This window comes from Kwoniella dejecticola, chromosome 10 (assembly GCF_000512565.2).
Source record: "Kwoniella dejecticola CBS 10117 chromosome 10, complete sequence".
Lineage (NCBI taxonomy): Eukaryota > Fungi > Basidiomycota > Tremellomycetes > Tremellales > Cryptococcaceae > Kwoniella > Kwoniella dejecticola.
In genome coordinates this window covers 491,886-519,316 of record NC_089310.1, presented here as the reverse complement: position 1 = coordinate 519,316, position 27,431 = coordinate 491,886, and the positions used below count along the sequence as shown (strand labels likewise).

Here is a 27,431-nt window from a genome sequence, read left to right as displayed (position 1 = left end):
GCCTTCAACGTTGCTTGCGGTGATTCCGGTGCACACGAGGCGACTTGGCTCGAATCGGACGCGCGAGTCCATCGATCATCCAGCAAAAGGCGACGCAAACCGAACCAATCAAGCGGACTTGGGGGGAAGATTGAGCCATGTCCACCTCTGTAGCATCTCAGACATCTGTTCCTCCAATAGACTCGGCATCACCTGTAACTCCGATTAAACCACCAGCACATGCACCAATAGCTCTTGCGGCACCGATCCAGACTGACTTTCAGCCTAATCCCAGCGTCACACCAACTCGACATAATACCCTGCCGCCCTCGTACGACTCATTACCAGGCTCTTCACAAAGGACTGCAAATGCGAATGCCAACACGAATACGAATATAGATCGTCATGAGGAGAAACAAGCTCTCAGAGATGCTCGTGCGCAAATTGAGGAAGAGGTGGAATACAATAGAGGGCATCTATCTCCTGGTAGAGTAGGTCCAATGAGTGAGAACCCGTCAAAATCGTCTGGGAGCGCTAGTGGCAGTGGAAATGGAAATGGGAATGGTCGACAGGCTGTACCTTCAAGTGGTCTGGCTGGTAGCGGTAGCAGTAGCGGTGCCGGTACCGGAAGTGGAAGTGGAGATAGGAGTAATGGCGCGCAGAGTCAATCAAATGGCTCGATATCCAATGAAGGGGTACTGCAAGATGGGAACGATCTAGAAATTGGACATAGAGGATATCTTCCGCCCGGCTTAGATGTTCGAGATGCCCTGGCGAAGTGCGAAGATCCTACACTAGGTTGGAGTCTGCAATTCTGGGTCACGATCGCTGATCCCCTTGTGAGTTATCAACTTCTGTGCCTGTCCATCCCGATACCAAGAGCTTATCCTCTCATACAGACGCAACATGTCTTCTTCGCTTGTCCTGCTTCGGGACAATGTAGTTGGGATCCACCAGTAGGAGCCTTCGTGTGAGTGCGGACCGGCTGCCGAGATTTTCACCAATCGCGTCGACTGACCATTTGTGCTGTCACTTTGTCCTTGCAGGGTGCCAAGGTCGCCTGATGGGGAATGGTGGGAATTGGCAGATTCCACTAGAGGGAACAGGAGCTATTATTACAGTCAGTACCTTTGTCTTCGCCCCGAAGAAGCTGTCTCTCGCTTCAAAGGCAGGCAGGAAATGCTGTCTTGACGCTTCGGCTTTCCCGCCCAATTCTAAGGAATACACCTCGTGCTGTTGACAGTCATCGGCGTGAAAGGACAACGAGCTGATTGACGTTTGGTCAACCTTGCTCAACTTTACTGCCGATTCTACTCACTCAATTTAACAGACACCTTGACTGGTAAGACTCAATGGACAAGACCAGGCGGTAATGCTTTCGTCATTCCTCTTGGCTTGATACAAGTGAGTCACCACACCCAGCCTGACTTCCTTTGTCCACCTTTCTTCCGTCTCTACATCGACGTTCGCAATGCTGACGTCAAGCAAACATGACTTTAGGAAGCTGCTTTGCCCACCCGTCCGAAGCCACAGTCTCCCTCTGGTCCATCCTCATCGCGTATCGTGCCCACCACACCCTCACGCTCGAATCGGCAAAACCGTTCTTCCAATCTCTTCTCACCCGCATCCCATCAGACCCCGAACTCCGCTGGAAGAGGCACCTCGTATCCTAAACCGCCATATTCACCACTAAACAGCATTCCTCGTCCTATTCACTCGCCCTCGAAGTCCAATCGATCTTCATCCATTACTCCAAGTTCTTCGGTAGGAACCAATTTTGGGAATGGCAATGGTCCCTCACAGACTTTAGAAGCAATAGTAATGGGTCATTTCGCCTCGCCGAGCTCATACACCTCGAATAATGATGGGAATGATCCCCAAGATCATCCTTTGGTGAGCAACGGTAATCCGCTACCACCTGGCGCTTCGAGAGGAATAGAGCAGACACATTCGACGTCAAATTCGATGTCGTCGAATCCTGCTACGAGCTCCCATTTGAGTGTGGTCGAAGAAGGGTCAGGAAATGAGACTGACATGTCAGACTTTACCGCGCCTGAATTTGCTGGTGGTGGGTGGTGGGAGAAGAGGAAATCTCAGGTCTTGACGGTCAAAACTGGATTCAAGAGCCCGGGAAGGAAGTTCAAGGGACTTAGTCTAAGCGATAATGGCAGTCCGGTTGATGCCATCAACAGTGAGCGATTCTGCACTAAATGATCAGTCATCAATTGTGTAACTCATCACATATGTCCGAAGCTGATCACAATCGATTTCTCAGGCTCAGCAGCGAGAGGATCGCCCTTGAAAAAGACAAGAACAGCGATTGCTGGTCCAATTTTCGAAACGAACGAATCAACAGCTGAAAGTCTGGTCGCTGAAACCCCTACCGAATTGACCGTTCTCAACGGGATCAACGGCACGAACGGCAGCACAACGCCGGGTATGGCTAGAAACATCATGCCTTCTGAACCGATATACGTAGATCATCCAGGAAGTGTCAAGACGAAGCGAATGTCTACTGGCCTACATCCCTTATTGCCATCAGAAATCTCTTCTGAGATCCTAGCGTTTCAGACGGATGATTTTGCCCGGAAATACTTTGCGACGAAACGGTCTGGTTTGATGAGACAGAAAGTCCCCGTCGAGAGGATTATCAATCATCAGAAATCGCCAATATCCCAACCTCTGTTGGTATTGTCGAAACACCTGAACAAGGATGCAGTGATGACCTTCAAAGTGATTCAGCACGTTATGGGAGAACGAGAAAAGCCGGTGGAGGGAGCCAAGCCGTTTATGTCTTCGAGTTCGCATTTGAACTTGGCTAGTCTAGCTCTGGGAGGTAGGAAAGGTGATACTGGACATCCGGATCGGAACGGCAAATTAGCCAATGGGTTCGGTGCTCAAGAGAATGGCGGTGTCGGTGTCTCGAATACCAATAATACTGGGAGTGATCCGAATTTGAATGGCGCAGAGAAGAAGTCTGAGAAGATTCAGGTTCTGGAAGAGATTAGATGGATGATACAATTATGTGTGGCGAGCTCGGAGATGAGAGATGAGGTGTATTGTCAATTGATTAAACAGTTGACGAAGAACCCAAATCAGTAAGCCTATTTCCCATACACACTGGATACTAGGTGACGAGATAGGCTGATCATGCATGGGTCGGCAGTGATGCGGTCGTGCTGGGCTTTCAACTTTTCTGCGTGCTTGTTAATGCTTTTGGGCCTTCGAAGAATTTCGAGCCGTTTGTGAAGAATTTCTTGAGGTCAAATTCGGATGAAAAAGCGGATGGTATTGGAATAATGTCTAAATGTGAGTTGGCTCCCCGACACACTTCTGAAAATGTCTTCGAGGACTAGGGCTGATTGAAATTGATGGTCTCGGTACAGATTGTATTGGGAAATTGGAAGTGCTCACTGCTAAAGGTGGTCGGGGGAAAGCTTTGACTATAGGAGAAATTGAGCATGCAAGTGTGAGTGCCCCGTTTCGATACATTCCCTTTCCGTTCGTCAAGGTAGTCTTACTGATGTCGTCGGTCTGACATACTAGGACGCCGCATTCTACCCCTCGGTATATGGAGAATCGCTTGACCGGATAATGGAATTGCAAAAACGTGCTTACCCCTCACTGAAAGTTCCTGTCATCTTACCGTTCCTTGCGGACGGTATACTGGCTCTTGGAGGTCTTCAGTCAGAAGGGATCTTCAGAGTCCCGGGCGATGGAGATAGTGTGAATGAACTGAAATCGAGGATGGACAGAGGTCATTATCAACTCGTGAGCTGGTTTGCGTTTGCGTCTATCTCTGCTTCTACGGGATCCAGCTGATCGAATGATTGATTCCCATTGATATTGGAATCTGTAGAAAGGAATAGATGATCCGCACGTAGCATCGTCATTATTCAAATTATGGCTCCGAGAACTTGAAGATCCGATAATTCCTTCGGCATTGTACAATGACGCCTTGCAAGCTTCCAAAACGCCTGAAGAGTCGATAGCCTTCTTGGAGAGATTACCGATATATAATAGGCGGGTATTGTTATTTGTGATTAGCTTTATACAGCTTTTCATGGATATAGAGGTTATCAAGCAGACTAAGATGACACCTGGTAATCTTGGTGAGTGCATTCTCCTTTGTAGCGCATACCTCTAGTTCTTGAATTTTGCGGCTTCAACTTCAACTTCAACTTCATCTTCATCTTCATCTTCATCTCATCTTCATCTACGACAAGTGCAGGATGAACGCAGCATTATCGTTTGTATTGAGATACGAACAAGGCTGACTTCCGCCGAATGATCACTCAATCGGAACAGCTCTAGTCATGGCACCTAACATACTTCGCACGACTTCTAATTCACTTATAACTGTATTTACGAATTCGTCATTCGAGTCGAAATTCATCTTGCAGCTGTTAGAACATCTCGATCCGAGATTAGTAGATGAGGAATATGTGCCGGAGCATGGACGACCCATAGGACGGGTTTAGCATAATTATATCATACACAAATATATAAGTGACGATGCAATACTATCATATCGAATTATTATCACAAGTAAAAATTGCGACGTCTCGTATGGGTATTTCGAGGTATTCCAAAAGTAGAAAAGCGAGACCGCATTATCTGGCATTATCTGTTGTCCGCATTCTTCTGGTCATTGTGATAGGGCATACCCCACTCTGCTCCCACGGTCTTACCCAACCAATCTAGTGGTCCTCGAAGTCCTCAACAACTTCTCTCTATCCAGCTTCTCATACTCTTCAAAGAATGTTGAACTGGCTCTTTGGATTTGATCCTTCTGCCCTTCCCCTAAACCTTTACTATGACCATGACCATGACCATGACCATGACCATGACCAGCGCCGTCACCGCCACCGTCACCAGTGAATTGAGTAAAAAATACTTCAACGTGATCCATATATCCCCGTTTGAACGCTGCGTAGGGAACAAGCTGGTGCGGACGAGGATAATACAGTTCTTGGCCGTATATCAGTATCGCCAGACGTCGGAATGTCTCTTCGAGGGTGCTGGATGCGTATGATCCGCATGTGAGATCATCCAAGTTTAATGTCAAGCTTGTGCTTGTACTTGTACTTGAGTTCTGGTCCAGGTCGGAGGATTGGTCAGGTGGACTCTGTGCTTGTGAGTGAGAGATGAGGCTTGAAAGATAGTTCGAAGGAAGGAATCGCTGGCACTGCGAGTATCGAGATGTCAGTGAAATCGATCCGAATGAGATTGGGTTAGGTAAAAACATCTAATTAATTGGCAATGCAAAGAGATATTGATATACTCACCTGATTGAAATCAAGAATATACATCCTAACACCCTTCCGTTTCCGTTTCCCCTCCTCCCCCTTCTCCTTCTCTCCCTTCCCCTCCTCATCCCGCCCCTGCTCCTTCTCCGTATCTCCACCCAGAACAATCTCTATATCCCTAGCATTCACCCCTACATGCCAATGAAGCGTCGCCAATAACCTTCCCATCTCCCTACATATATCCTCTACACTAGGCCAAGACAAAGACCACTCAGACCCGTGTTCCATATTCATCTTCATCCTTTCTACCAACCGCTCGTATCGCTTGATGTCCAATGGCGGATCGCTCGCTATTCCTTCGTGTAATGCTTGGGTCGTATCTCGTATGTCGCTTCGTCCGAAATATAATCTGAGTAATCTGATCTCGTATTTGCTCCCTTCGTTATCCTCCCTCTGAGGCAGAGTATCCGAAATCGACTTTGCATTCGATTCCTCGAGTAATAGCTCTTCACTCCAGAATAAGGATTTGTACTCGTCTCTTATTTGAGTGGGTAAAGGGGGGATTCGGCTCATTGAGAATACGGGGAAATCGAAGTGCTGCATATACCACTGCATTGATTTGACGAGAGGTGTCGATTCGGCAGACTCTGTTGCTGAGGAATATAGGCTTGAGATTGGGGCTGATTTATGAGTCTTGAAAGTATGCTCATGCTCGGTCGAAGGTATATTTTCAAGGCCAATGTTTGATCTGAAGTATGTGATTGGAGTGGGTACTGATACGTCGAATCCTTGTCCGGACTTGGGATCGATAGAAGAATATTTGGGATTAGAAGAAGAAGATGACGTCGAGAAGGGAAGCTCGGTAAGAGATTGACTGATTTCGATATACCTAAGCAATGTAACAAATTATATCGCACCATGGCAAGGTGAGCTTGAAGGACCGACTCGTCCATGTAGAGGGACGACTTACAGGTTATACTCGTCTTCCAACTTCGACCCATGAGCCTGGTCTTTCACCACTTTGTACACTACTGCTTCGGATGGATCATGGTATATCTTACCGAATGTGCCTTCCGTGATGTATTCCAGCGTGATCATATCGGTGCCTGTTAACTCTTTGGTCATCTTGGAGGTTCAAGTTGCGGAGATCGTCTCGTCAATATCGATGTCTCTCGCTTGACGAATCTCGTCAGTGCATTAATGAGTTGATGTGACGTTAGATGGTCGGTGTCAAGTCAGTGAAGATGCGAAAGATTAGGTTGAATCACCTGAACACGACTAAAGTCGGGTCAGCAGCAGTGGCAAACGACATATCTGAAAATGTGAGACACCTTTGAATAGGAAGAAGAGTATGTCACATACTACCACTATTTCTTACAACATGCACATCACCCATCTGCGAATCTTAACCTAATTCCGAATCTAGAAGTTTCATTGATCTTCAACATGGCAGATCATGACCGCATCTTTGCCCATTGTCTCCGTATGAACATTCTTCATCTTCGGCAAACCAACATCCTCTCCCTATAACAGTCCAGTGATCAGCTAGCGTCCTCAGTAGATGGCGAAAGTATGTGTCGACGCGAGACTCACCAGAGGCACGACTCCTATACCTTCACCTATGAACATCGGAGCAACAGTAACGACCGCACTATCCACTAATCTACTCCCATCGTCTCTAGTCGGAGTATGTAAGAAGGATGAGAGGACCTTGGATCCACCTTCGATCATCACTGATCGTAAGTTGAGGCTGGTCAGTATCATTGGAAGGGAGCTTGGCGGTATATGGCCTGATATCAAATGAAGTTGCACATTCGTTCGTAAGCAGTTACACAATGTCATTTTTCCTGTTGGATAGACATACCATTTTGATCTAGCTCCACTGGAACAACTCTCGCTCCAGCGTCTTCCACAAGCTTTATACGTTCAGGAGGGACATTGTCGCCGCAGATGATCCAAGGTTGGCGGAGCGTCTTACCCCGCTGGTTGGGCTTGGTATTCCATTCATGCAATATCCGACTATCTGTAGGGAAGCGGAGTTTAGGATCGAGGATCAGAGGTTGAGGAGGAGGAAGATTTAATTCTGGGGGTATTAGATTGGCTGATTGAATATTGTTATCAGCCATCATGAAACTGGTCACAGATTGATGCAGTCTGCGCACAGACGCTCACGGCGGCCAACATACCTTGTAAGCGTGGATTATCCAATATCAACGTATTGACACCTATCAATATCGCATCATGCATAGATCGCATCCTGGAGACAATTCACATAAGCTCGACCCACACCTTGAATATGATTCCTTGTATTTATACCCACCAATGAGTCATGAGCATGCTTTCTGGACCACTAAGAATCACCCTCAAGCCCCCTGGTCCTGCAATCTTGCTATCGAGCGATTGAGCCCATGTCAGAGTGACGTGGGGCCGTTCAACCGTTGCAGAAGCAGAAGGAAGATGATCCACCAGGAAGCGGGGAGCTGTAGTCATGCTGAGCCTTGAGGTAGATCTCCTCGCGGAAGCGCTGAATGACTCTTCCACAAGGTGATCTCATGCACCGAATCGACTGTATATGGTTTCGCTACGCGTCAACTTGAATTTATGGTTCGCTGAATTGACCTAGTTCCGTCGGAAGTTGTTTCCGGGTACTACCGCTCCACACTCTGCTAGCTTGGCACCGCTCTATAGGATTTACCCTAGACTTCCTACACGCAGCACCATATATACCACCGAAAAAAAAAACAAAGTCTGTCGTCGTCCTATACCTTCCACTGATTTACCAACGTCTCCTTCTTCACCCTTTTCATCTGTTCGCTCCGTCCGAAAATATACGGTCAGCCCTCATCACTACCATCCCTTCGACCATCGCTCGCCACAGATCCTGTCAAAAGTTCGCCCAATCTACGCGACAACACGTTCCTTTCTTTATCGTCACCTCAAGGAATCGACATCTCTCCACCGCCGACTCTCATCCAATATCACGACTTTTCAACTCGTATCGAATTTAAAGCAAAAGTATACGCGCCACCATGAGCGTCCATCTCGTTCCGACTGCATTCGACTCTCAACCCCGAAAATCAAGTCTCAGAAATCGGAAATCAGATACAGATACCATCTCCACCTCGACCACTTCTTCGCCCAGTCTGAGCTCACACGACCCTTCCGAGAATGAATTGAGCAGCTCGAGCGATACAGAACCCATAAATATCTCAGTTGAGAAGTTGAAGCAGATCGAGAAGATGGAGAGTAATCCTGACTTTCTGTGGATGACCACTGAGGAACCGCATAGGAGTAGGCGGATGGCTATCTTAAAGGCTCATCCTGAGGTATGTTATATCAAGATTATTGACCTCTCTCTATTCACCTATCTATCCTATCCCATCTCCTGTAAATCAATCCAAAGTAGCTATCTCTCCATGAACAATGTTCTACTCGACGTGTAGCTGACGCGTTCGACATTATGTAGGTCCGCAAACTCATGGGTCCCACTTTACTCACCGTCCCCATCGTATTCCTCGTCCTCTCCATCCAACTCACTTCTGCCTATCTCCTCAAATCCACTTATCCATTCTCATGGAAATTCATGCTCGCCGCCTATGCCATCGGCGGGACAACAAACCAAAACATCTTTCTGGCAATCCACGAGATCACCCATAATCTCGCTTTCAAGTCGATCCGCGCCAACAAGGTCCTAGCTATCATCGCCAACTTCGCCATTGGTATCCCTTACGCGATGGCTTTTAAGGGGTATCATATCGAACATCATAAATTCCTAGGAGAGGATGGGATCGATACAGACCTCCCATCGAAGTTGGAGGCTATCATACTTAACAACGTCTTCGGAAAGACTTTCTTCGCTACTTTCCAAATCCTCTTTTATGCCCTTCGCCCAGGGTTCATAAGATCGCAAAAACCCACTATATGGCACGGTATCAACCTCTTATCAATCCTCACGTTCGACGCGATCCTAGTCAAGCTCTTAGGATGGAACGCGCTGGTCTATTTGGTAATGAGCAGTTTCTTCGCTGGGAGTCTGCATCCTTGCGCGGCGCATTTCATTGCGGAGCATTATTTGATGAATGGACCGCTGCCTACAAAGGAGGAACAGCTGAAGAGTGGTCAATTCCAGACCGAGGAGGATTGGTTGATCAGAGGTTTGGCGCAGGAGACTACTAGCTATTACGGCTGGTTGAATGTTCTCTGCTACAATGTGAGCTGCGAATTGTCACGTCCTCTTATCGCTCTTGCTTCTTTTGATATCCTGCGACGCATCCGCTTTGCCTGCATTCTTGGTTTCGTCCCTCTTGGTCTTGATCTGCCTCTCTCTCGCCCGTCGGCCGCCCTATCCGATCCACCTTTTCGCCTTCCCTGTCGTCCTAAGCTGCACCTCTTTCTCTGTCCATCTCCCCTTCCTCGCCCTTTCTCTACCGTGACTCCGCCTCAGAAGCCCTATTGATATCATGCTGACGCTGACCCCGCATACAGGTCGGATACCATAACGAGCACCACGACTTCCCCTCTGTCCCATGGACAAAACTCCCCGAGCTGCACCGCATAGCTCAAGAATATTACGATCCTCTACCATCCCACAGCTCGTGGCCTTACGTCACTTGGAGATTCATCACCGACAACAATATCGGGATGTTCTCTCGAGCCAAGAGAACTGAACGGGGCGAAAAGATCGAAGATGAACTCTGGTCTTCAGCTCTCGAATCTACCACATGCGCGTCTGCCGTAACCAAGAACAACGATGTGATTGTGGATCAGGTCGAAGAGGAGACGCCGAACACGGATGATGAGGATGAGATCGCTTATATGAGCGATACCGATAAATCCAAAAAGGCCTAATAAGATCATTAGAGAAATGTAGAACATGACGCCGGACGTTGTGGATCTGTTCGATCTGTAGATGTCGAATTTATAGTTGTGAAAGGGATGAACATATATGATCTGTCTGTGCAAGGACATTGAGAACGCCAGCATGCTGAGAACCACTGCTCCAGACAAGAATAATGGGGAGTCATAATGCATGATGAGTAATTTTGTCTGAGTGGTATCAATACAACGTATATCTGTAGCGGGATCTCGTATTCCAATCTCCAGCACTTCCGCTGTTGGCCTATTCAACTTCGTCCACATTTTCCGAGAGAAGCCTTTCATCCTGTCCATCACCCACTCGGCCCACTTGCTCCTGATTTGCCCTTCCCAAACGCCTCTTCTCTCTCTCTAAGTATTTGGCCTTATTCACCTCCCTATTCTGTCCTACACCTTTATACCTCCAACTCCTTCTTTTCGCCAACATCGCCTCATATCTCTTAACTATAAAAGTCAATTTACCCACTTCTCTCCCTTTTTCCGCTTTAACAAGTTTCTGATGTAGAAGTTTGACATCATCGAACAGTAGATATGGGGGGACATTCGCTTCTGGTATACTCGAATTCGTCGTCGATCTAATTTTGAAACCCCTTATCTCCGGGAGAGGCTTATAACTCTTAACAACCTCTTCAGGCGTATAGGTCTCGTAAAACTTTTCCAGTATTTCCAATGATTGAGATGGGTCTCCATGTAATGCGTATAGCTTGATAGCAGATTTCCAAATTCGCTCGACCTGTCGATCGCCTAAACCCATCAACCATTTCTTCCTGTCCACCACCGAAATTGCCGTTGAAGATGTAATGCGCTCTAAATCCCTGGAAACATTCTCGGACCATTCCAAATATTCTTGCCAGATGGATTTACCCCATTGAAATGCTATAGATCGGTCGGAGTCGGTCATTCCGCTTCGAGTACCGTGAGCGCATTTCTCGAGGATTTGCATGTACGTCCAACCGTTCGGCCGGCACCTTGGACCTACGCCAGCCTTAGTCAAGGCAGCGACATCGCTCCATGCCTTCTCGTATACTTCCTTGGTCGATGCAAGAGAAGGTGAATGAGCTAAGTGAACGGAGATGTAAGAGTTGACTAATTTCGGTCCTAGCACGATGTTTTTGAAGGGGAGGTAGTCCTTTTCGAGCTCGTTTGGGTGGGCAGATGGGGTCAGATCATGCAGTGTGCGCTGAAATAAGGCCGTTGCCTCTCTGAGCGCATCTGCCGAGGACTGAGGAGTCAACGGTAAGTCGGCTTCAGCTCCTGATGGAGAGTCCAGAGCTTGGGACCCTCCAGAGGAGGAGGGCTCGACCAATTCTTCCATCACGTTGATATCCAACCAATCTTCATCGCTAGCCGCATCGATTTGCCCCGCTTCCGCCGCACCATCCTTGATATCCACCGCCATCTTCGTAGCTTCGCTTGACTGAACATCCTTGATTTTGACGACTCCCCTCCTGACTAGAGGCTTCCAACTAGCATAGCTCATGAAGACTCCACTGAGCAAATCCGCATTTATCCCATCTTTCCATTCCGGGGAATCTAGCATCTGTCCCGTTCGCGCCAATTTGACCGTCTCAGTCAAGATCCATCTAGCTCTATTCAAGTCTCCAGCGCGTTTCGTTCCTTCTAGAAGACCAACAAACGTTTCGAGAGTCGGCACGTATTCCGAGAACTTGGGCAAATCCTCGTGGTCGTCCAAGAACGGTGTGTAGGTGACATCATGATGTTTAGCCAACATGTGCCTGAGCAAGTCGAAAGCTTCCAAGTAATCTTTCTTCGTCGATCCCAAGGCTCTGATGATAGCGCTGTATTCGTCTCGTGTAGGTTGAATCTTCTCCGATTCGGTCATTTCGATCCACAGATCCCTGGCTCGTTCAGGTTCAGGCTGGTTCGCTTCTCCACAAGTCTTGATCATTGTCGTGTATAGCTCTCTGTTAGGGATAGGATGTGCGACTAAACGCATATTGGTGAACAGGTCCCACGCTAGTGCTCGTGTATGCGAGGTCGGCTGGAAGATTGGCGAAGCTTGTGTGAGATGTTGGAGGACGACTTGGTAGCTTGACTGTGGGTACGGCTGACCTGCTACCTCGGCCGTAGTGAGTTGGGATATGGCATTCTGCGGCTGCGATGGATTTTGGCGAAGCAACGATAAAATGAACAGGTCTTTGTGTTCATCATTGACACGCAGTCCACCTATACAGATCTCAGCTTGCCATCATTGAACACGGATCGTTGGACGAGACTCACTGTGCACCAATTCATTGGTCAGTCTGCCGACTTCCTCAACCCGTCCGGCAGCCGCATCTACACTGATGATCCGGTCTATGTTGCTTTGCTCCACCGGAACTCCGTGAAGCTAGTCGCAAGTGTCAGCTGGTACTGTAATTTGCCACACATCAATTCGGCTAGGAAAACTTACAGTCATGACATCCAATAAAGCTTCAGCGCCCCTTGCGTCGCCATTTTGAATCTAATATCTCATTCAAGTCAATCTATTGCGCTTGTTCTTGTCCTCAAACGACTTATGGGTAGCTTACGAATTCGTCAAACAGCACATTCCATTCTCTCTTACTGACCAGTCCAAGGGGTATATCCACCCCACTACCCGATATCGCCGACGGACCAGCGGGCGACTTGCTCGTCCCGCTCGGCCCCTCGTCCGGAACAGCCACCTGAGCCAAAGCTTGGAAGATCCTATACCGCCTAGGAGCTCCTTCCGAATACAAATCCCGACTAATTCCTCTTGATTCTTCTTCTAAGCTTGTTGATGGAGCTTGAGGTGGTTTCGAGCCCAATAGACGAGTCTCCAAATCCAGCATAACCTCTTCCCTTTCTTCTCGGGTCACAGGTAATCTCAACCTCTCTTCTCCCGGCGCAGCTATTCTTAGGTGTTGATTCTGATCATCTGAGATACCAGTCTTGACCAAGTCAGAATAGAATGTGCGTAGATCGTCTTCCGTCAATTCAGGTAGGTGCTCGACGGTCTTCTTCGTTAAGCGGGATTTCAGTTCTCGCTGAATACGTTCTTCCGAAGGTAACGATTTCAACGTATCTTCGTTGAGTGGTAGATAATCTGTACTTGGCGGAGGAGGATGATATAGTGGGAATGGTCTTGAAGCCTCGGCTGAGGAGGGTGGGAGGTGTGTCAAGATTGGAAGTGGATTCGAAGGGGTCGTATCGTATCTTGAGAAACAGTTAACGATTTAGTACGCTTCGTCGATGAGCTGGAAGTCTCGGCTCACCCATGTATAAGTCTTCTAGCCCTCGCAGACCGCAGGCGCAATGACTTCCTAGCCAGGAATGTCCTCAACATATTGCTTTCCCACCTATCCTTGTGCACGAATAGTGGGCGAATTGATGAAACGGTTGTCGAAAACAAGTGAAATGTCCCAAAATCCAAAATAATCTCAATCCACCGGACAGCTATTTACGTTACGGAAAGACGGTCACGTGATTGCTAATTTTGCCACCATATTACTGCTCATTGCTTCGATACCTGTCATGCAATACACAAGACATACGTTGAATCTATGTCATGGGAAGGCGATATGATCTGCAATTGATATGATATAATATGATATGTACAGGATATACAGGAAAGGCTTCACAATCTGGGTTATTTGAGCCGAAAAACCAATATCAAAATAGCTTGGAGAAGGGTATAAATGGGCATACGGAGAGCCGATATGATACACAAGACTTGAAGATCCTATACCTGAGGTAGTGGTTTACCCTAATTCATGACCAGTCATTCATCAGCTTTCGTCGGTCGCGCATCAGTGAACGTCTCAACTCACGCCCATAGGAGGAGGAGGGACCATTCCTGCGCTCATATTCATCGACATAGGAGGTGGACCTCCAGGTTGAGGTAACGGTCGACCCATAACAGGCGGCATCATAGGGTGCCAAGTTGCCCAAGCGGGTACACCGGCAGGGGCTTTTCCTTTACCTTGCCCTTGTTGCTGGTTACCACCGCCACCATCCTATATATCGATGTCAGAGAATGATGATCTATAGCGAAGAATCACAGTAATCGAGATCAGTGACTTACTTTCTTCTCAGCTGGCTTGGGTTGATTGGCCGGATTCTTAGGTGGTGCCGCAGGGTAAGGTAATACAGCCATCAAATCACTATGACACATATCAGCTACTACCTATTCCGGATCGAGTCGAAAGGCGATAGCTTACCCGGCAGATTGTCTTCCCTTTATCAGCAGTAATTCAGCCAGTTCCATGTACAACGCTCTTCTTGATTCTCGCAGATCTCCCACTTCCTTAAGTAAGACCCGAACTTCACCCTATACCTCTGCGTCAGCTGGAACTACAAGGGTATGAGGGCAGTCAAACTCACTGAAAGGGCTTTCGAGAAGTCATCCAAGCTGTTGTCGGGTGTATTAGCATCTTTCTGTCGAAATTCATAATGCGAGAGCTTAACTTACTATCCCGCCAAATTGAATCCGACTTGTTCTCTCGCAGCAGCTTTGACAGCTTGTTGAGTGAGAGTATGTTGATTGGAGTTCTGCTCCATGATCTCAGTAGAAAGCTTTCTCAAGAAAGCACTCTCTGCATCTCCCTTATTTCTGTATAAACGAATAGCTCATCAGCCTCCAGCTCCATCGAGTCTAAATATCTGACTCACTTCAAGGCATCCAGAATAGCTTGAGTACCTGTTACTCATCCGTGAATCAGCGAGACTGCCCGATTCAGCATCTAATCATTTACTAACCAGGCTTCTTGTCATTGGCAGCAGCCTTCTTCTTCTCCTCCTCTCGATCAGCAACAATCTTGTCTAAAGCTTCCGTGATCTTCTTATCTCGAGCTGTCTTGTCCGTTCGTCGCTTCTCTTGAGCTTTGGCTTTCTCATCATTGACGGTCTTGGTCGCTTTACCATCCGCAGCGATGAGGTCCTGTGGAATCTTGTCAATCATATTGCTCACTGCTGACAAGTGGTAGAAAGGAAAAGTTCCAACTTACTAGTGCCTTCTGTAAATTCGCCAAAGCCTCGACGTTTTGTCGATGTCTCTCTTCCGCTATCTTGGCTTTCGCCTCCTTATCTTTCAATCTCGCATCCCTTTCAGCCGCTTCCAGCGCTATATCAGATATACAATCAGCTTCAACGCCCTTTGCACACTCCATCGAATTGCACTTACCAGCTTGTTCAGCAGCAGCCTTTTGTTTAGCTGAGACATTGGTTCGATCGTCAGCTCTAATTGCCTGGGTTTATAATAGGAATGTACTTACCAGCAAGCTTTCGTGCGTCCTCCATAGCTTCCTCAGGATTACTCTTCTGAGACTTCCCGCCTTTGCTGGAAGGTTTCGGTCCTGTAGGTGGAGGCCCAACGACGTCGCCCATATCTACTTCTTGTCCAGGTCCTCCCACATTCTCGGCTTCTGGTAATCCCAAAGAACCAGGTTGATTAGGTGGAGTTTTTGATAATTTCTGAGAAGCCGATTTATTGGTTCGTGGACCAGTAGGAGCGCTATGTTGTTTAGCAGCTTGACCGAGAATTCCACCTTGATGCTCGCATGGCTCGATAGGGACGCCGGCGACTGCTCTTGGTCCATTCGGACAGCATACACTACAATGACCTCGACCCACTTCGGATTCCGCTGGTATACCAGTATGAGTAGTATCTTTTTGAGGAGGTGAAGATGAGGTGACTTTCTCCTTGTCCTTTTCGTCGCTCGCTGTGGATTTACCTTTCTTACCTGTCGAAGGTCTATCTGCGAGTGGTGGTGGTATGCCGGTGTCAGCAGGTAGTGGCGCAGCAGCTTGACTTGCTGGTCTACTTGGAATATAAGCTGTTCGACCGTCAGGAAGCACGACTTCCTCCATGGTCATTGGTACAGGGGTAGCACCCTTCATTGAGCCTGCAGGCGTACCAGCTCTTGAGGGAGGAACAGGTATATTGGCCATATTGGCAGGATCAGCGGTGGATCCTTCAGCGAAAGTAGGCGGTTTCTTCCTGAGCTTGTTGGACCCGGAAGATGCCGCAGGGTGTGATGGGACGTGGACAGTGTCTCCAGGAGGATGGACTGTCAAATCTCTTCCTTCCATAGCTAGTTCCTCGAGTGTTGGCAGATGCGACACATGCGCTGTATCAGCGACCCTCGTGCCTTTATCGCTTCCATGAGTTGGTACCGGTTTACCGACTGTCGTGTGATCGGAATGAGTCCTGGTATCGGCAGGTACAAGAGGAACACCGGCGGGAGTCGTCGTTGTTTCCTTGAGACTTTCCTTGGATTTTGGTTTCTTCAGAATACCACCAAGTGATGATGGAGATTTGTGCGTCTCTTGCACCTTCGTGTCGGCGGAACCGGGCCTGACAATCGGGACTTCGTGACCAGTAGGGACATGCTCAGTCGGTACGGTAGGTTCAGGAGCGGATGGTACGTTATGGATTTCCGCTGCTGGTGGACCTGAGGGTATATTTGCAGCTGTAGCTTGAGGTGGCTCGACGATTGATGCTGGCCTACGACGGATGAAACACTCAGCTGACGGCGAACAAAGGTGCAAGGAGTACTCACTTGGATTTGGGCGATTTAGGCGACTTAGGAGGAGTAGTAGCCACTTCTTTCGCGGGTATCATGGGATCCCAATGTACGCCACTTCCCTTTCCACTTGAGGCAGGCGGAGGAGCGGCAGGGGCGTCAGCAGCTGATGCAGGTGGTAGTTTGCCAGCTGGGGCATCAGGAGCCACGGACGGTGGTGCAGGTGTAGCAGGCACGTTAGCAGCGGAGGCCGGGGGCGGAGGAGCTCCGCTGGGCGGTCCAGAAGGCACGTTCGCCACAGAAGCTGGTTTCTCGGATGGCACATTGGCCAGCGAGGCTGCTTTTGATGGTTTGGGTGATTTAGCATGATTCCCGTCCCACGCGGGCTTGGACGCGCCGGACGGTACATTGCTTGCTGTTTGAGGTGGCGGGGCCGGAGCGACTGAAGCAGGTGGAGGAGGAACAACAACAGAGGGATCGGCAACAGTGACTCCGGGATGGACAGTATGAGACGTCGAAGCGTTCTTGGAGTCAATGGGTACTGGACCAGGCGCGACAGTCTCACTTTCGTGCGCGCTCTTCACTGTCGCGATATTAGGTGGTGCTTGCTGTACAGTAGCCTGATGATCGGAAGTATGGGCACCAGAAGCGATGACAGGCATGTCGGGTGCACCGGAAGCGGAAGGTACGACTGACACAGCCGGCGGAGCGACTGTTGCAGCTTTACCGGCCGATGGATGTACAGAAGCAGATGGACCAACGGTAGGCGGAACAGCTGTAACAGGTTGATCGCCCATTATGGTAGCTGGTGGAACTGAACCAGCTGGAGCGGTTCCAGCAGGAGCTTGAGTGTAAGTCCGAGTCGTAGTATGCGTATGAATAGGCGGACCACCGCTAGCGGGGTGCTGGATGATCTATTGCACCAATATATTCAGCTTAAACACGTAAGAGCGAAAAGAAAGTCAACTCACCTCTTCGTGTTCTTCACGTATCAAGTGAGATGGTGCAGGTGGATTAGGATCATAATCAGTTTGAATAGGAGATATCGAATGAGCCGAAAGAGCAGGAGGGATTGTGAGCGGCTTGCCGGTTCTTGGATTGAGTCTCGTCAAAGGCGGAGGAGCAGTGCCGGGAGGTGCAGCTGTTGGAACTGCAGTTGGCACCGCGATCGGAAGAGAAACAGTAGGAGGGGGAGTATGGGACGTACCGGAAGCAGCAGCGCCTCCTGATCCAGGAGCAGTAGGGACAGCAGTGACGGCTACGTTCTCTTCTTCAGCCAGAACTGTTCCCGGAGGAACAACAGATCCAGGCGGGGCAGCAGAGCCAGGCGGTAACGTTGCAGTAACCAATGGTACAGAACCAGGCGGCATTGAGCCAGCAGGAAGAGAACCGGGCGGGACAGTAGTGACCATGTCTTTCTCGATCTCATCGACGACCGTGACTTCCTTATGTCGACCGCCAACCGGACCTTCACGAATGACTTCTCGCTCCTTGATGACCTGTTTTTCTCGTCTGATGTCGGTGTTTGGACCTACAGTCGTAGGTACAACGCCGATAGTGGGAGCAGGTGTGCCGATGCTTGTGAGAGCAGGGATAGGTGTACCAGCCGATGTCATAGCAGGTGCCGGAGTGGGAAGTGGAGTCGCATCGCCAATCGTAGTAGGGATGAGACCGGGTGTCAATCCGTTAGCATCAGTTCCAGAATCAGCGCGGGCTGAGATGATCTCTTCCTCTTCATAGATTCGTTCAGCTGGTGGCGGTGCAGAGACAGGTGGGGGAACAGCAGTCTTGGCCATGAGCTCCTCGACTGTTCAGTATATAACGTATCAGCAATATATTCAAAATAGCACCCTGCCGTTTAATATCAAGTGCAAAGTGACAAAAGCTTACTCTTGTCCTGAAGTTCCGCTAATTTAGCATCCTGCTGTTGATTTTTAACCGTTTCCTCAATCCTCTCATTCAATTCCATCATCGGTGTTCCAGGTTCAGCAACTGAGGGTGCACCCTTGATTCCATCGACGACCTTCCCACCGACCATGACCGTACCATCAGGTAAGATATGTCCTTCAACATGCGAAGCAGATGCTGGAGGTGGAGGAGGCGGAGGTGCACCAGGCGGGACTGGTGCAGGGGCACCTCGAATTCCGTCAACGATATCTCCATTATCCAGCATGACAGTTCCATCGGGCAGAACACGAGCGTGAACATGTTTAGGCTTGAGCTGTTCTCTCAAAACCGCAATATCACCTAAGATCTCGGCAAGTTGATTCTGAGTAGCCAATGTACCATCCGCAATCTGGTCGCTCATTCCGTGTAGATACCTTGACATCTCGTTTTGTTGTTCACCTTGAGCAGCAGCCAACGCTTGATTGTTGCCCAAAGCACGTCTGAAGCTATCGTCCTATTGATCCAGATCATCAGCAGTTGTCCCAATACTCCTGGGATAAGCGAATCCGACAATAAAACAACTCACTGTACCGATGTGAGAAGCAGACAAAGGTATAGGCGGCAATTCAGCTGTAGCCATAGGTCCAGTCGGCATATGTAAAGGCTCTTGAAGACCTGTCGTAGGCGCAATAGGAGTGAGAATCTCTTCCGTAGCCATAGACGTGACAGAAGGCGTAGTGACAGTCGATTCGGTAGTAGTGTTTCCAAGTCCAGTATCAGCAGTAGTGGTATTTCCGGAGCCCGTTGGTGGTCTGGGTTGACCCATGACAGTCGGTCCACTAGGTGGTAAGCCAGAGTTTCCATATCGAGCAGCAGCGGGAAGACCATAATCTCCTGTTGTAGAGTTGACACCAGGAGGGAAGAAACCATTTCGACGAAGTGAGGGGTTGACATTCTAAACACGATTGCGGAATTAGCTGTTAGTCTCGTTCTCTGATAAGTAAATAAGCTCACAGGACCGATTGGACCACCAAATCCGGGCATACCAGGACGTAAACCAGGCATAAACGGACCCATACCCTAAGAACACACTTAGCGTCCTTCTGCTTATGCTTTCGCTTGCACGCAAACTTACCGGACCAGGAATACCCATTGGACCAGGGAACATACCCATAGGTCCCATCGGACCCATTGGACCAGGCGGGAAACCACGTCGATAGCTAAACATCGAGATTAGTGAGAGTGCATCTTCGGATCAAGACAGACGGCCTCACTAAGTAGTAGATATAGGATCACGAACACCAGCAATTCGAGGCAGGGACGGTCTAGGCATGTCCGTCATGGCCGGTCCAGGTATAGGAGGAGCAGGCATGCCAGCAGGTGCAAAGCCAGGTCTCATACCAGTTTGTTGACCAGAGTAAGGAGGCATGTTCCGAGGAGAGTTGACAGGTGTAGGCAGATCGACAGGTTGAGGTGGTGGTCCAGGTTGATAAGGTCCCCGTTGTAAAGCATCATCTTGGTATTGGCCATTATCATCTTGGTAATCATCATGAGATCGGAAAGGTATAGGTGGTTGATCCGGTGTCATTTCTCGTTGTTGGACAGGTGGAGGAGTCGGTTCATATTCAGTTGCAGGTTGTTCAGGGATTGGTTGAGGTTGATAAGCAGGTTCAGGCGAAGGTTCATATACAGGTTCAGGCTGGGGTGAAGGTTCTTGCTCCGGTCGCTCATCGTAATATTCCTCCTCTTCCGGATACTCTTGGATAGGCTCAGGTGGAGGAACAGGCTGAGGTGGAATATATTGTTGTTGCGGTGTAGGTGCCGCTCTGGGCCTCTGCTGACCAACAAGATGACGAGGGAATTGAGGTTGACGAGAGATAAATTCTTCAGGAGGTGTATCGGGTGGTAGTCCAGACAAGGCGAATTCTTCATCAAATTCAGGCTCAGGGATTTCGCCATCAATCAAAGAAGAGGAGATTTCGCTGATCGGCCTTCTTCTTCGCCTATCAAAGCTCGATGCAATCGAGTTAGCAGGAGCACCTCTGCCTCTGGCTCCGAATTCGCTACCATAGATGCTATCTCCTCCTTCGTACATTGAGCCATCTCTCGTGCCTTCTGATTTTGGAGTAGCCATTGGAGGTATCGGATACAAGCCTTTCTTCTTCGGACTGGGCTCGAAGTCGTCCGCAAATTCGCTGTCTCCTACCCGTTGCAGCACCCGTTTGAGCAGATCCTCGAGTCGAGCCATACCAGGTCCTCTGTCAGGTAGCTCGACATCGTAGCTTCTTCTTCGATTCATCTCTTGAGCCATCTCGTCTTGCCGTCCAAGCAGATCTTCCTGTCGTCCGATGAGCGTACCGAGCAAATTTCGCAAATCATCAAACTGTTGATTGATCACCTCTGGTATGATAAGAGGTGGAGGAGTAACAGGCCGAGCAGTGGAGGTGGACGAGGTTGCGGAAGACGGCGAAGGAGGGGGCGATTCATCGTCGTCTTTAGCTGGAACGGGAGGTGGTCCATCTCGTTCAGCCAAAGCAGATTGATTCTCCGCGATTTGATTAACCCTTCGCTCGATCCGATCAAGCTGATTACCGACCCGAGTGGTCTGGCCCTGTCTTGCTTGGTCTTGACCTTGCAGGTAGTTCTATAGTAAAGGTATGTCAGCTAAGCCTTGTGTTTGAGATAAAATTGGTAGATATACATACCAGCAGCCTGTTGACATCAGTGCCTGTAGCCACATCCCGAGTGGTAGCCTCGGTACTCGACACCGCCGTAGTGGATGAGTCTGATGAACCAGGAACAGAAGATGGGAAAGAGGGCGAAGGCGGAGGTAGGTATCGGACTTCAGGGGCAGGTTGCGCAGGTGATGGAGCAGCAGTGGGCTGGGGTGATGAGTCACGTTGCATAACAGGTAGAGCAATTGGCGGTGGTGGTACTCTAGGGATTCTTCGACTAGGTATAGTGGAAGCCGTTGACACACTTTGCTGCTCGACCACCGTCTCAGCGGGATGTGTCGATGGCAGCGGCGGAGGAACTTCGCCTCTGATCGTCGGAGCAGTTTGAGAAGTTCTAGCGGTATACCATGATCTGGCAAAGCGGAAAGCGATCAGCTTCAACGAAAAGGGTTAACTATGTCAGCACAAACTCACTGAGCAGGCGGAGCAGTAGCGTAATTACTAGGCAGAGTTTGCCATCCAGTCGCAGTCGTGTAAGCACTGTCCCTTGCCCCGGTATACATAGTGTTCTCCCTTGCCGTACCAAGCGGGGTCCGAGCAGATCTGTCGAAGGTTTGAGCAGTATGCATCGTTCGAGAAGGTGTTTGAACGGTACTGTAATTGGTGATGGCATACTTTGATTTCGTTCTTCTCGACACTGAACTGCTGTTAGATGACCTTCTTTCAAGATCTACAAGTAACTCATCATCGGAATCAGGATGAGAAACTTGAGTCCAAGCTCTACTTCCTCTTCTTGAGGTCAGACCATCGGTCAATCTATCTGTGGAGGATTGCCCTGCCTCAGAAGAAGCTGTTCTGAAGATCGGTGGAGGTGGAGCGGTATCGTATTCTGATGATCTCGGTGATCTACTTGGCGAGGTAGGCGCTGTACCCGCTGAACCTGTTCTGAGATCCGTAGTCGCCGTTGCATATCTGGTAGTAGGTGGTCGTTCATGGTAAGAAGATAGATCGTCACCCAGTTGAGCGGTCCCGTAGTCCGTGGGCGCCGTTGGATGCTGAGCAGTAAAGTAGCTATCCCCTTGAGTAGCTGTGGGATACGCTGAGGGTGTCTTGACTGATTCAGCAAAGGATGGGACGGGAGCGTCATGCAATGAATACCTTGTTGGGCTGGGTATAGGTGAGGATGCCTTTGAGCTTGCCTTGCTGGGCGATGTAGAGGAGTAGTGGGAATCTCGTGATGGCACGGGAGGAGGTGCAGTCTGATACGTTGATGCTCCGGAGTTTCTTGACATCCTAGACGAAGCTCTATCACTCGGAACAGGAGTATTGGAAGGTGATCCAGGTGAGCCGGGAACCATCAAAGCCGGGTTTCTCTGACTCGTAGAGCCAGTTGAAGAAGATCCATTTCGTTCAGACGCCGCCGAGAGGCTTGGAGTCCCATGATAGCCGTAAGGCGAATGAGCCGTCTCAGACGAGGGTCCACTAGGTGAAGCACCGGTGACTGCTACTTGAGGTACGCCTGTCGGAGTGAAAGGGATTGCAGCTGATGGCGACGGTCCTCGAGGGGTGTGTACCGATGCTGAAGACGTCCAAGGTTGAGCTGTACCAGCTGGAGTAGGGGCTGTATTACCAGAGAAGGTACCGCTGAATTGGTTCGCGGTTCCCATCGGCGTAGATGCTGTCGACGGATGTCTAGCTGTCCAGTCGGATGTTACGGAGAAAGGCTGAGCTGTACCCATGGCAGTCGAAGTAGCAGGCGGCATGACGGCTGTTCGATCAGAGTCCGATGAGAAAGGCGGAGCAGTGCCCATAGGAGGCGAAGCACTTTCTCCTTGCATCGCTGTATGACTGGACGGCGTGGACATTCCTCGAACGGTCGCTGCTGGCGTCTGAGCTTGCGTACCCGGTCTCGCAGTATAGCTCGAAGCGGTAGGCGAGAAGATCTCTGCTGTGACTTGCTCGGATGTAGGCTCTTTGGCTGTGTATGGGGAAGTAGCAGACCATTGTTGAGCAGTGCTCATAGGCACTTGACTCGATCTTTGAGGTGTATACATCGAGTCGGTAGTCGGCATATCTCGTGCACTAGCAGCAGGAGTCGAGAAGCCCTGTTGCGCTGTATTAGCCGTCGGAGTGAAGCTGCCCGGTTGTGCGGTATATAACGACGGAGAAGACGGAAGGTCTCTAGTCGAACCAGCAATAGTGGCTGATCCAGGCTGAGCGGTATACATCGAAGGGGAAGATGGAGCTCCTCGGCTTGAAGCAGCGGGAGCGGATGATCCGGGTTGAGCTGTCCATGCTCTTTCGGACCCAGCCTGTATGGTACCAGCAGGGGTTTGAGCGGTATACATCGATTGACCAGAGCTAGGCTCTAGCGCAGACTGATACCCGCTAGCAGTGGCGATCTGTCCCGATTGAGCGGTGCGTGGCGATGAAGCTGATTGCAATCCAGACCTTCCCATAGTATAGACTGATGGTGGGAACTGAGTTGAAGTAGGAGTTGGGGCAATCTCCGACCTGGCATTGGTAAATCTAGATGGACTGGACAGACCTTGGGTGATTGTGCCGGGCGTCGCAGTGTCGTATCTCGAAGTAGTACCTCCGAGGGATTGAAAGCCTGTACCGGGAGTTTGGAAAATCTCTGAGGGTGAGCCTTCTGACTTGAGTGTAGGTGGTTTGATGCCATGTGCGAAGGTGAAGTCTCTCGATCTCGGTCTTTCTGCATTTTGAGCAGTCAATGGCACGTCCAACATTCCAGTAGTTCGAGGTGAGAGTGGGACATCTTTCCCGGGGAGAGGCGGAGCAGACACTTCTTTGAGGTCGGCCTCGCTAGCTACCCTCCTAAGACTTCTGATACGCTCTAATCCACCCGCCGCAAGTTTTCGACTGTCTCGTTGGACAATCGGAGCATGGAATCCACCGGAAGTCTCGATTACCGCATCGTCGGTGGTGTACAGAGGATGAGAACCCGTACTACTTGGTAACGGGGAGGAAGGAAGAGGTTGAATGACTTCAGCAGGGGTGAAGTGGGTAGAAGCTGAACCACCAGCTTCAGAACCATGATCGGAGGAAGATCTATTGGCACGAAGAGAGGCTGAAGGTGCCGCCCGAGTCCGTTTGAGTACGGTCCATATAGCATTGACCCATCGGACTAAGAACGCCGAGGGATCAGCTGAGATTAGGCTGGAGATTCGGACATGAGCGTACCTCGATCTCTAGCACTGTCACAGGCAAGTCGCTCGACACCATCATCGTAGACCTGTCAACATGTGTTAGCCGCTCCACCATCAGAGCAGCAGAAGTCTGGCTTACAAGTTTGAACGGGTAAAGGCTGTCAGCCAATTGACCTTGTCTTCTAGCAGCAGCAGCTCCAATATCGTCTCCAGCCATCGGGTTATTGGGACTATAAGTAGACGCGACCTCTGTATGGTCAAAAAGCATTAGCTACTGAATATCCGGAAGTGTGGGATGAGACTGACCATCGCAAAATTCCAGATCTAGTGTCACAGTCGCTTTGCCTTTCCCGCTGATCCAGGTCAATTCCAACCCTTCTGGGTATAATCGACCATCCGCTCGGACCCATTTGAAATTCGGCTTGTCATCTTCATCATGTACATTGAGGAAGTAAAGCGCTCCCGTTCGGATGGGCTGTTACAAATAGGATGATCAGCACACGATCGGTAGCGCAAGTTGTACGTAGATTGGGTGGACACTCACGTCTCCTGTCAGTTGCTTCGGCTCTGAAGACTTCTTATCGCTTCTCAAACTACCGGATCTAGAACGAGGTTCTTCCCCGGCCTTTTCATCGTGTATACTACTCTTCTCCGACTTCTTGTCCTCTTCTGAATGCTGTGATGGGGCTTTCTTCTCTTCCTCTGTTGCCTCGTCAGCTTGTTCAGCTAGCTCTTTTTCGTTCCTTCTTCTCCTCCTGATCGAGACATTCCACCCTTTATCGCCTGTCCCACTTCTGAAAAGTCCTGGTCCGCCGCTGACTGGTCCGACAACTCGTTGCGAAGGGGATCCTGACCTGGCACGCCACGAAGCGATCATGCCCCTGACTTGCGATAATGGCGAAGGCGATTTTGGCGGTGGGGTTGGCGCATCGATCTCGAATGTGCTTGTCAACGGTGTGCGGTATGACGATGGAGGTGCAGATGGAGTGTTGAAGGTGGTATCAGGATGTGTGTTACCTGAAGAAGGTAAACCGGATACCTTGGTCGAAGTCGAAGTCGAAGTGGGTTTAGAAGCAATGGGTTTTGTCGGTGAAGAGGGGAGGAATTTCGGTTGTGGTGGCACGTTCGGAGAATCGCCTTTCGACTCGAACATCTTGATCAAGTCAGAAGCTTTCTGAGGTGTCCCTTGAGGCGTACCACTCGCACTTGTACCCACAGTGCCAGTCGGCGCAGTGGAGAAGGCAGATCTGGGGCCTTTGATGGGAGATGAAGGTACTTTGCTCGGACTTGGCGGTAAAGGGTATTTACCTGCTATCGTTGAGGCTGAGGCCGAATGGGTTTTGGATGGTCCTTCTTTGTAGGCGCCAGGGAAGGTGGGTGAGAGAGTATGCGAGTGGGTATTGGAACGTTCACTTGTAGGCGAAGAAGATTTCTCAGTCCTTTCTGTGACTGTAGATAATCTCGACAAGGTGAAATTACCCAGACCAGGCGAAGTAGGCTGAGAGAGTGAACTGGAAGAATTCATATTGATACCCAATCCGACTAAGGGTTGTCTGATCGGCATAGGCTGGAAATTCGATGGAGGAAGATATGGGTTGGATGAACTTCCTGAAGCAGGTGGAAGTCTACTTGTGGACGGGTTGGCCAAAGCGTCAAGCTGGGAAAGTACTCCATCGTATGCTGCATCGATAGTTGCTGTCGATTGACCTGTTGTCTGGGTCGTGATCGGGAATGGGAATTCGGCGGGTGCATTGAGTCGGGCTGATTTACGTATATTCATCGAATCAGCCATTTGGGCAGAAGCCTCAACCACTATAGGGACAATGCGAAGGGAAGGAAAGACTTACGCTCGTTAGCGAAGATACCTCGAGATCCAAGCTGATTAACCGTCTTCGAATAATCTTCACCGAAAAGTCGACCTCTGTTCGGGGGGAGAAGGGGAGAATCTAAGCCCAATTCTGCTGCTCTGGACGTAGCAGCAGGACGTTGAGGTGAGGGAGAAGTAGTCCTTATTTCGGGATTTGGGCCAGATGTTGAAGCTGTAGCAGTGAGGAATTCCACTTCATCTTCGTCTTTCTGGTCTTCTTCTTCGCTTAAGATACCCCTGGGAGTAGCCCATTCAGGCAATGACTCGTTCTCTGATTTCGGTTTTGGAGAATTGGGCGAAGATGGGGTAGGTTGTTCGAAGGAGGATAAGAGGGCGGCGAAGTCTGGATGAGGTTGATCTGGCGATGAGCGCCATCGCCTGGGAGTAGGGGATAAAGGCGGAGAGGGCATATTGGGTTGGAGACTACCACCTATGCCCTCTTTGGTAGATTACTATGCGTTCAAATTGATTCAGACCTATAGAATGTTAGTATCGTGAGTATCAGTGTGAGGCAATGAGATGATAGAAGGAAAGAGAGACGATGAATTGACTTGATCATGGTCGCCCACAGTCGTTGACTACTTTTCGTGGGGTGAGCATTGATACTCTTTGTTGTTTACATCCTTGACAGGGTCGAGGAAAGAAGTAAACAAGTGGTAACTATATACACACAGACACCCAGATAGACACACAGACATGTGTTAGGTCCTTTGATGATTATTTTAAGCGTGTCTAGTACCTCTTGGACCATGTAGAACATCGTTCAACCCGACAACTCGTGCAAGGTTGACAAGGCGTCGAGGGTCGATCTAAAGTTGCTCATGTATGAACCTATTCCCATGTAATAGAATGTGCCTGCAATGTGCGATTGGATCTCTTCATGGTCCAGCTCATGTTCAGCAGGCATCTTGAATCATGTCAAGACAGTTGAGCGAATTGAGGATGCTGTTGAATCGGTTCGCGTCGTTGATGGTGATGGTGAGGGCGAAGTCAAGATCGCATGGTCCTCCTTCAGAGCTCAAAGGAGGCGCGTCGCACGTTGCTGCTCGTTCGTATACCGATGACACGTGCCATTGATCGATAGTGTCCTTCTCCATCGTTAGCTCGGTCATTTATCGGTACATGCTGTGTTGTGTATTCTCGTCCTTGCACACAGACAACTCCTTGAGGGTTTCATACAGCCTCATCTCGTCTTATATCTGATCGACGTGTTCCACGCGTTCTCTAATCAGCGTGTCTCCCAT

General features: G+C 49.5%; 6 protein-coding genes across 6 annotated transcripts; 2 read left to right on the top strand and 4 right to left on the bottom strand.

Annotated features, from left to right (window-relative positions):
* Window positions 1-137: 137 nt before the first annotated feature.
* On the top strand, window positions 138-4,460 carry I303_107724 (uncharacterized protein; the record flags this gene model as incomplete). Its single annotated transcript, XM_065969651.1, has 11 exons — window positions 138-818; window positions 879-949; window positions 1,026-1,099; window positions 1,310-1,383; window positions 1,480-2,170; window positions 2,255-3,077; window positions 3,146-3,288; window positions 3,366-3,448; window positions 3,526-3,750; window positions 3,839-4,091; window positions 4,288-4,460. 11 exons carry the CDS (start codon window positions 138-140, stop codon window positions 4,458-4,460), a joined length of 3,291 nt encoding a protein of 1,096 aa, XP_065825723.1.
* A 206-nt stretch (window positions 4,461-4,666) lies between these two features.
* I303_107723 (uncharacterized protein) lies at window positions 4,667-6,353 on the bottom strand (the record flags this gene model as incomplete). Its single annotated transcript, XM_018410992.1, has 3 exons — window positions 4,667-5,167; window positions 5,268-6,117; window positions 6,199-6,353. 3 exons carry the CDS (start codon window positions 6,351-6,353, stop codon window positions 4,667-4,669), a joined length of 1,506 nt encoding a protein of 501 aa, XP_018259660.1.
* A 306-nt stretch (window positions 6,354-6,659) lies between these two features.
* Window positions 6,660-7,718, bottom strand: I303_107722 (uncharacterized protein; the record flags this gene model as incomplete). Its single annotated transcript, XM_065969650.1, has 5 exons — window positions 6,660-6,752; window positions 6,822-7,018; window positions 7,093-7,329; window positions 7,415-7,485; window positions 7,549-7,718. The coding sequence occupies 5 exons, from the start codon at window positions 7,716-7,718 to the stop codon at window positions 6,660-6,662; spliced, it is 768 nt and encodes a 255-aa protein (XP_065825722.1).
* A 539-nt stretch (window positions 7,719-8,257) lies between these two features.
* I303_107721 (uncharacterized protein) lies at window positions 8,258-10,076 on the top strand (the record flags this gene model as incomplete). Its single annotated transcript, XM_018410990.1, has 3 exons — window positions 8,258-8,554; window positions 8,695-9,438; window positions 9,714-10,076. 3 exons carry the CDS (start codon window positions 8,258-8,260, stop codon window positions 10,074-10,076), a joined length of 1,404 nt encoding a protein of 467 aa, XP_018259658.1.
* Window positions 10,077-10,347: 271 nt separating this feature from the next.
* I303_107720 (uncharacterized protein) lies at window positions 10,348-13,410 on the bottom strand (the record flags this gene model as incomplete). The annotated part of the gene is made up of 5 exons (XM_018410989.1): window positions 10,348-12,290; window positions 12,345-12,453; window positions 12,517-12,567; window positions 12,635-13,280; window positions 13,340-13,410. 5 exons carry the CDS (start codon window positions 13,408-13,410, stop codon window positions 10,348-10,350), a joined length of 2,820 nt encoding a protein of 939 aa, XP_018259657.1.
* Window positions 13,411-13,806: 396 nt separating this feature from the next.
* Window positions 13,807-26,597, bottom strand: I303_107719 (uncharacterized protein; the record flags this gene model as incomplete). The annotated part of the gene is made up of 25 exons (XM_065969649.1): window positions 13,807-13,830; window positions 13,895-14,080; window positions 14,149-14,227; window positions 14,285-14,394; window positions 14,448-14,475; window positions 14,536-14,676; window positions 14,736-14,763; window positions 14,823-15,003; window positions 15,071-15,186; window positions 15,247-15,276; window positions 15,338-16,569; window positions 16,625-17,502; window positions 17,560-18,395; window positions 18,479-18,989; window positions 19,062-19,430; window positions 19,490-19,555; window positions 19,611-19,695; window positions 19,750-21,119; window positions 21,181-21,562; window positions 21,625-24,298; window positions 24,355-24,406; window positions 24,460-24,569; window positions 24,627-24,795; window positions 24,865-26,081; window positions 26,168-26,597. The coding sequence occupies 25 exons, from the start codon at window positions 26,595-26,597 to the stop codon at window positions 13,807-13,809; spliced, it is 11,304 nt and encodes a 3,767-aa protein (XP_065825721.1).
* Between the last annotated feature and the right edge of the window lie 834 nt (window positions 26,598-27,431).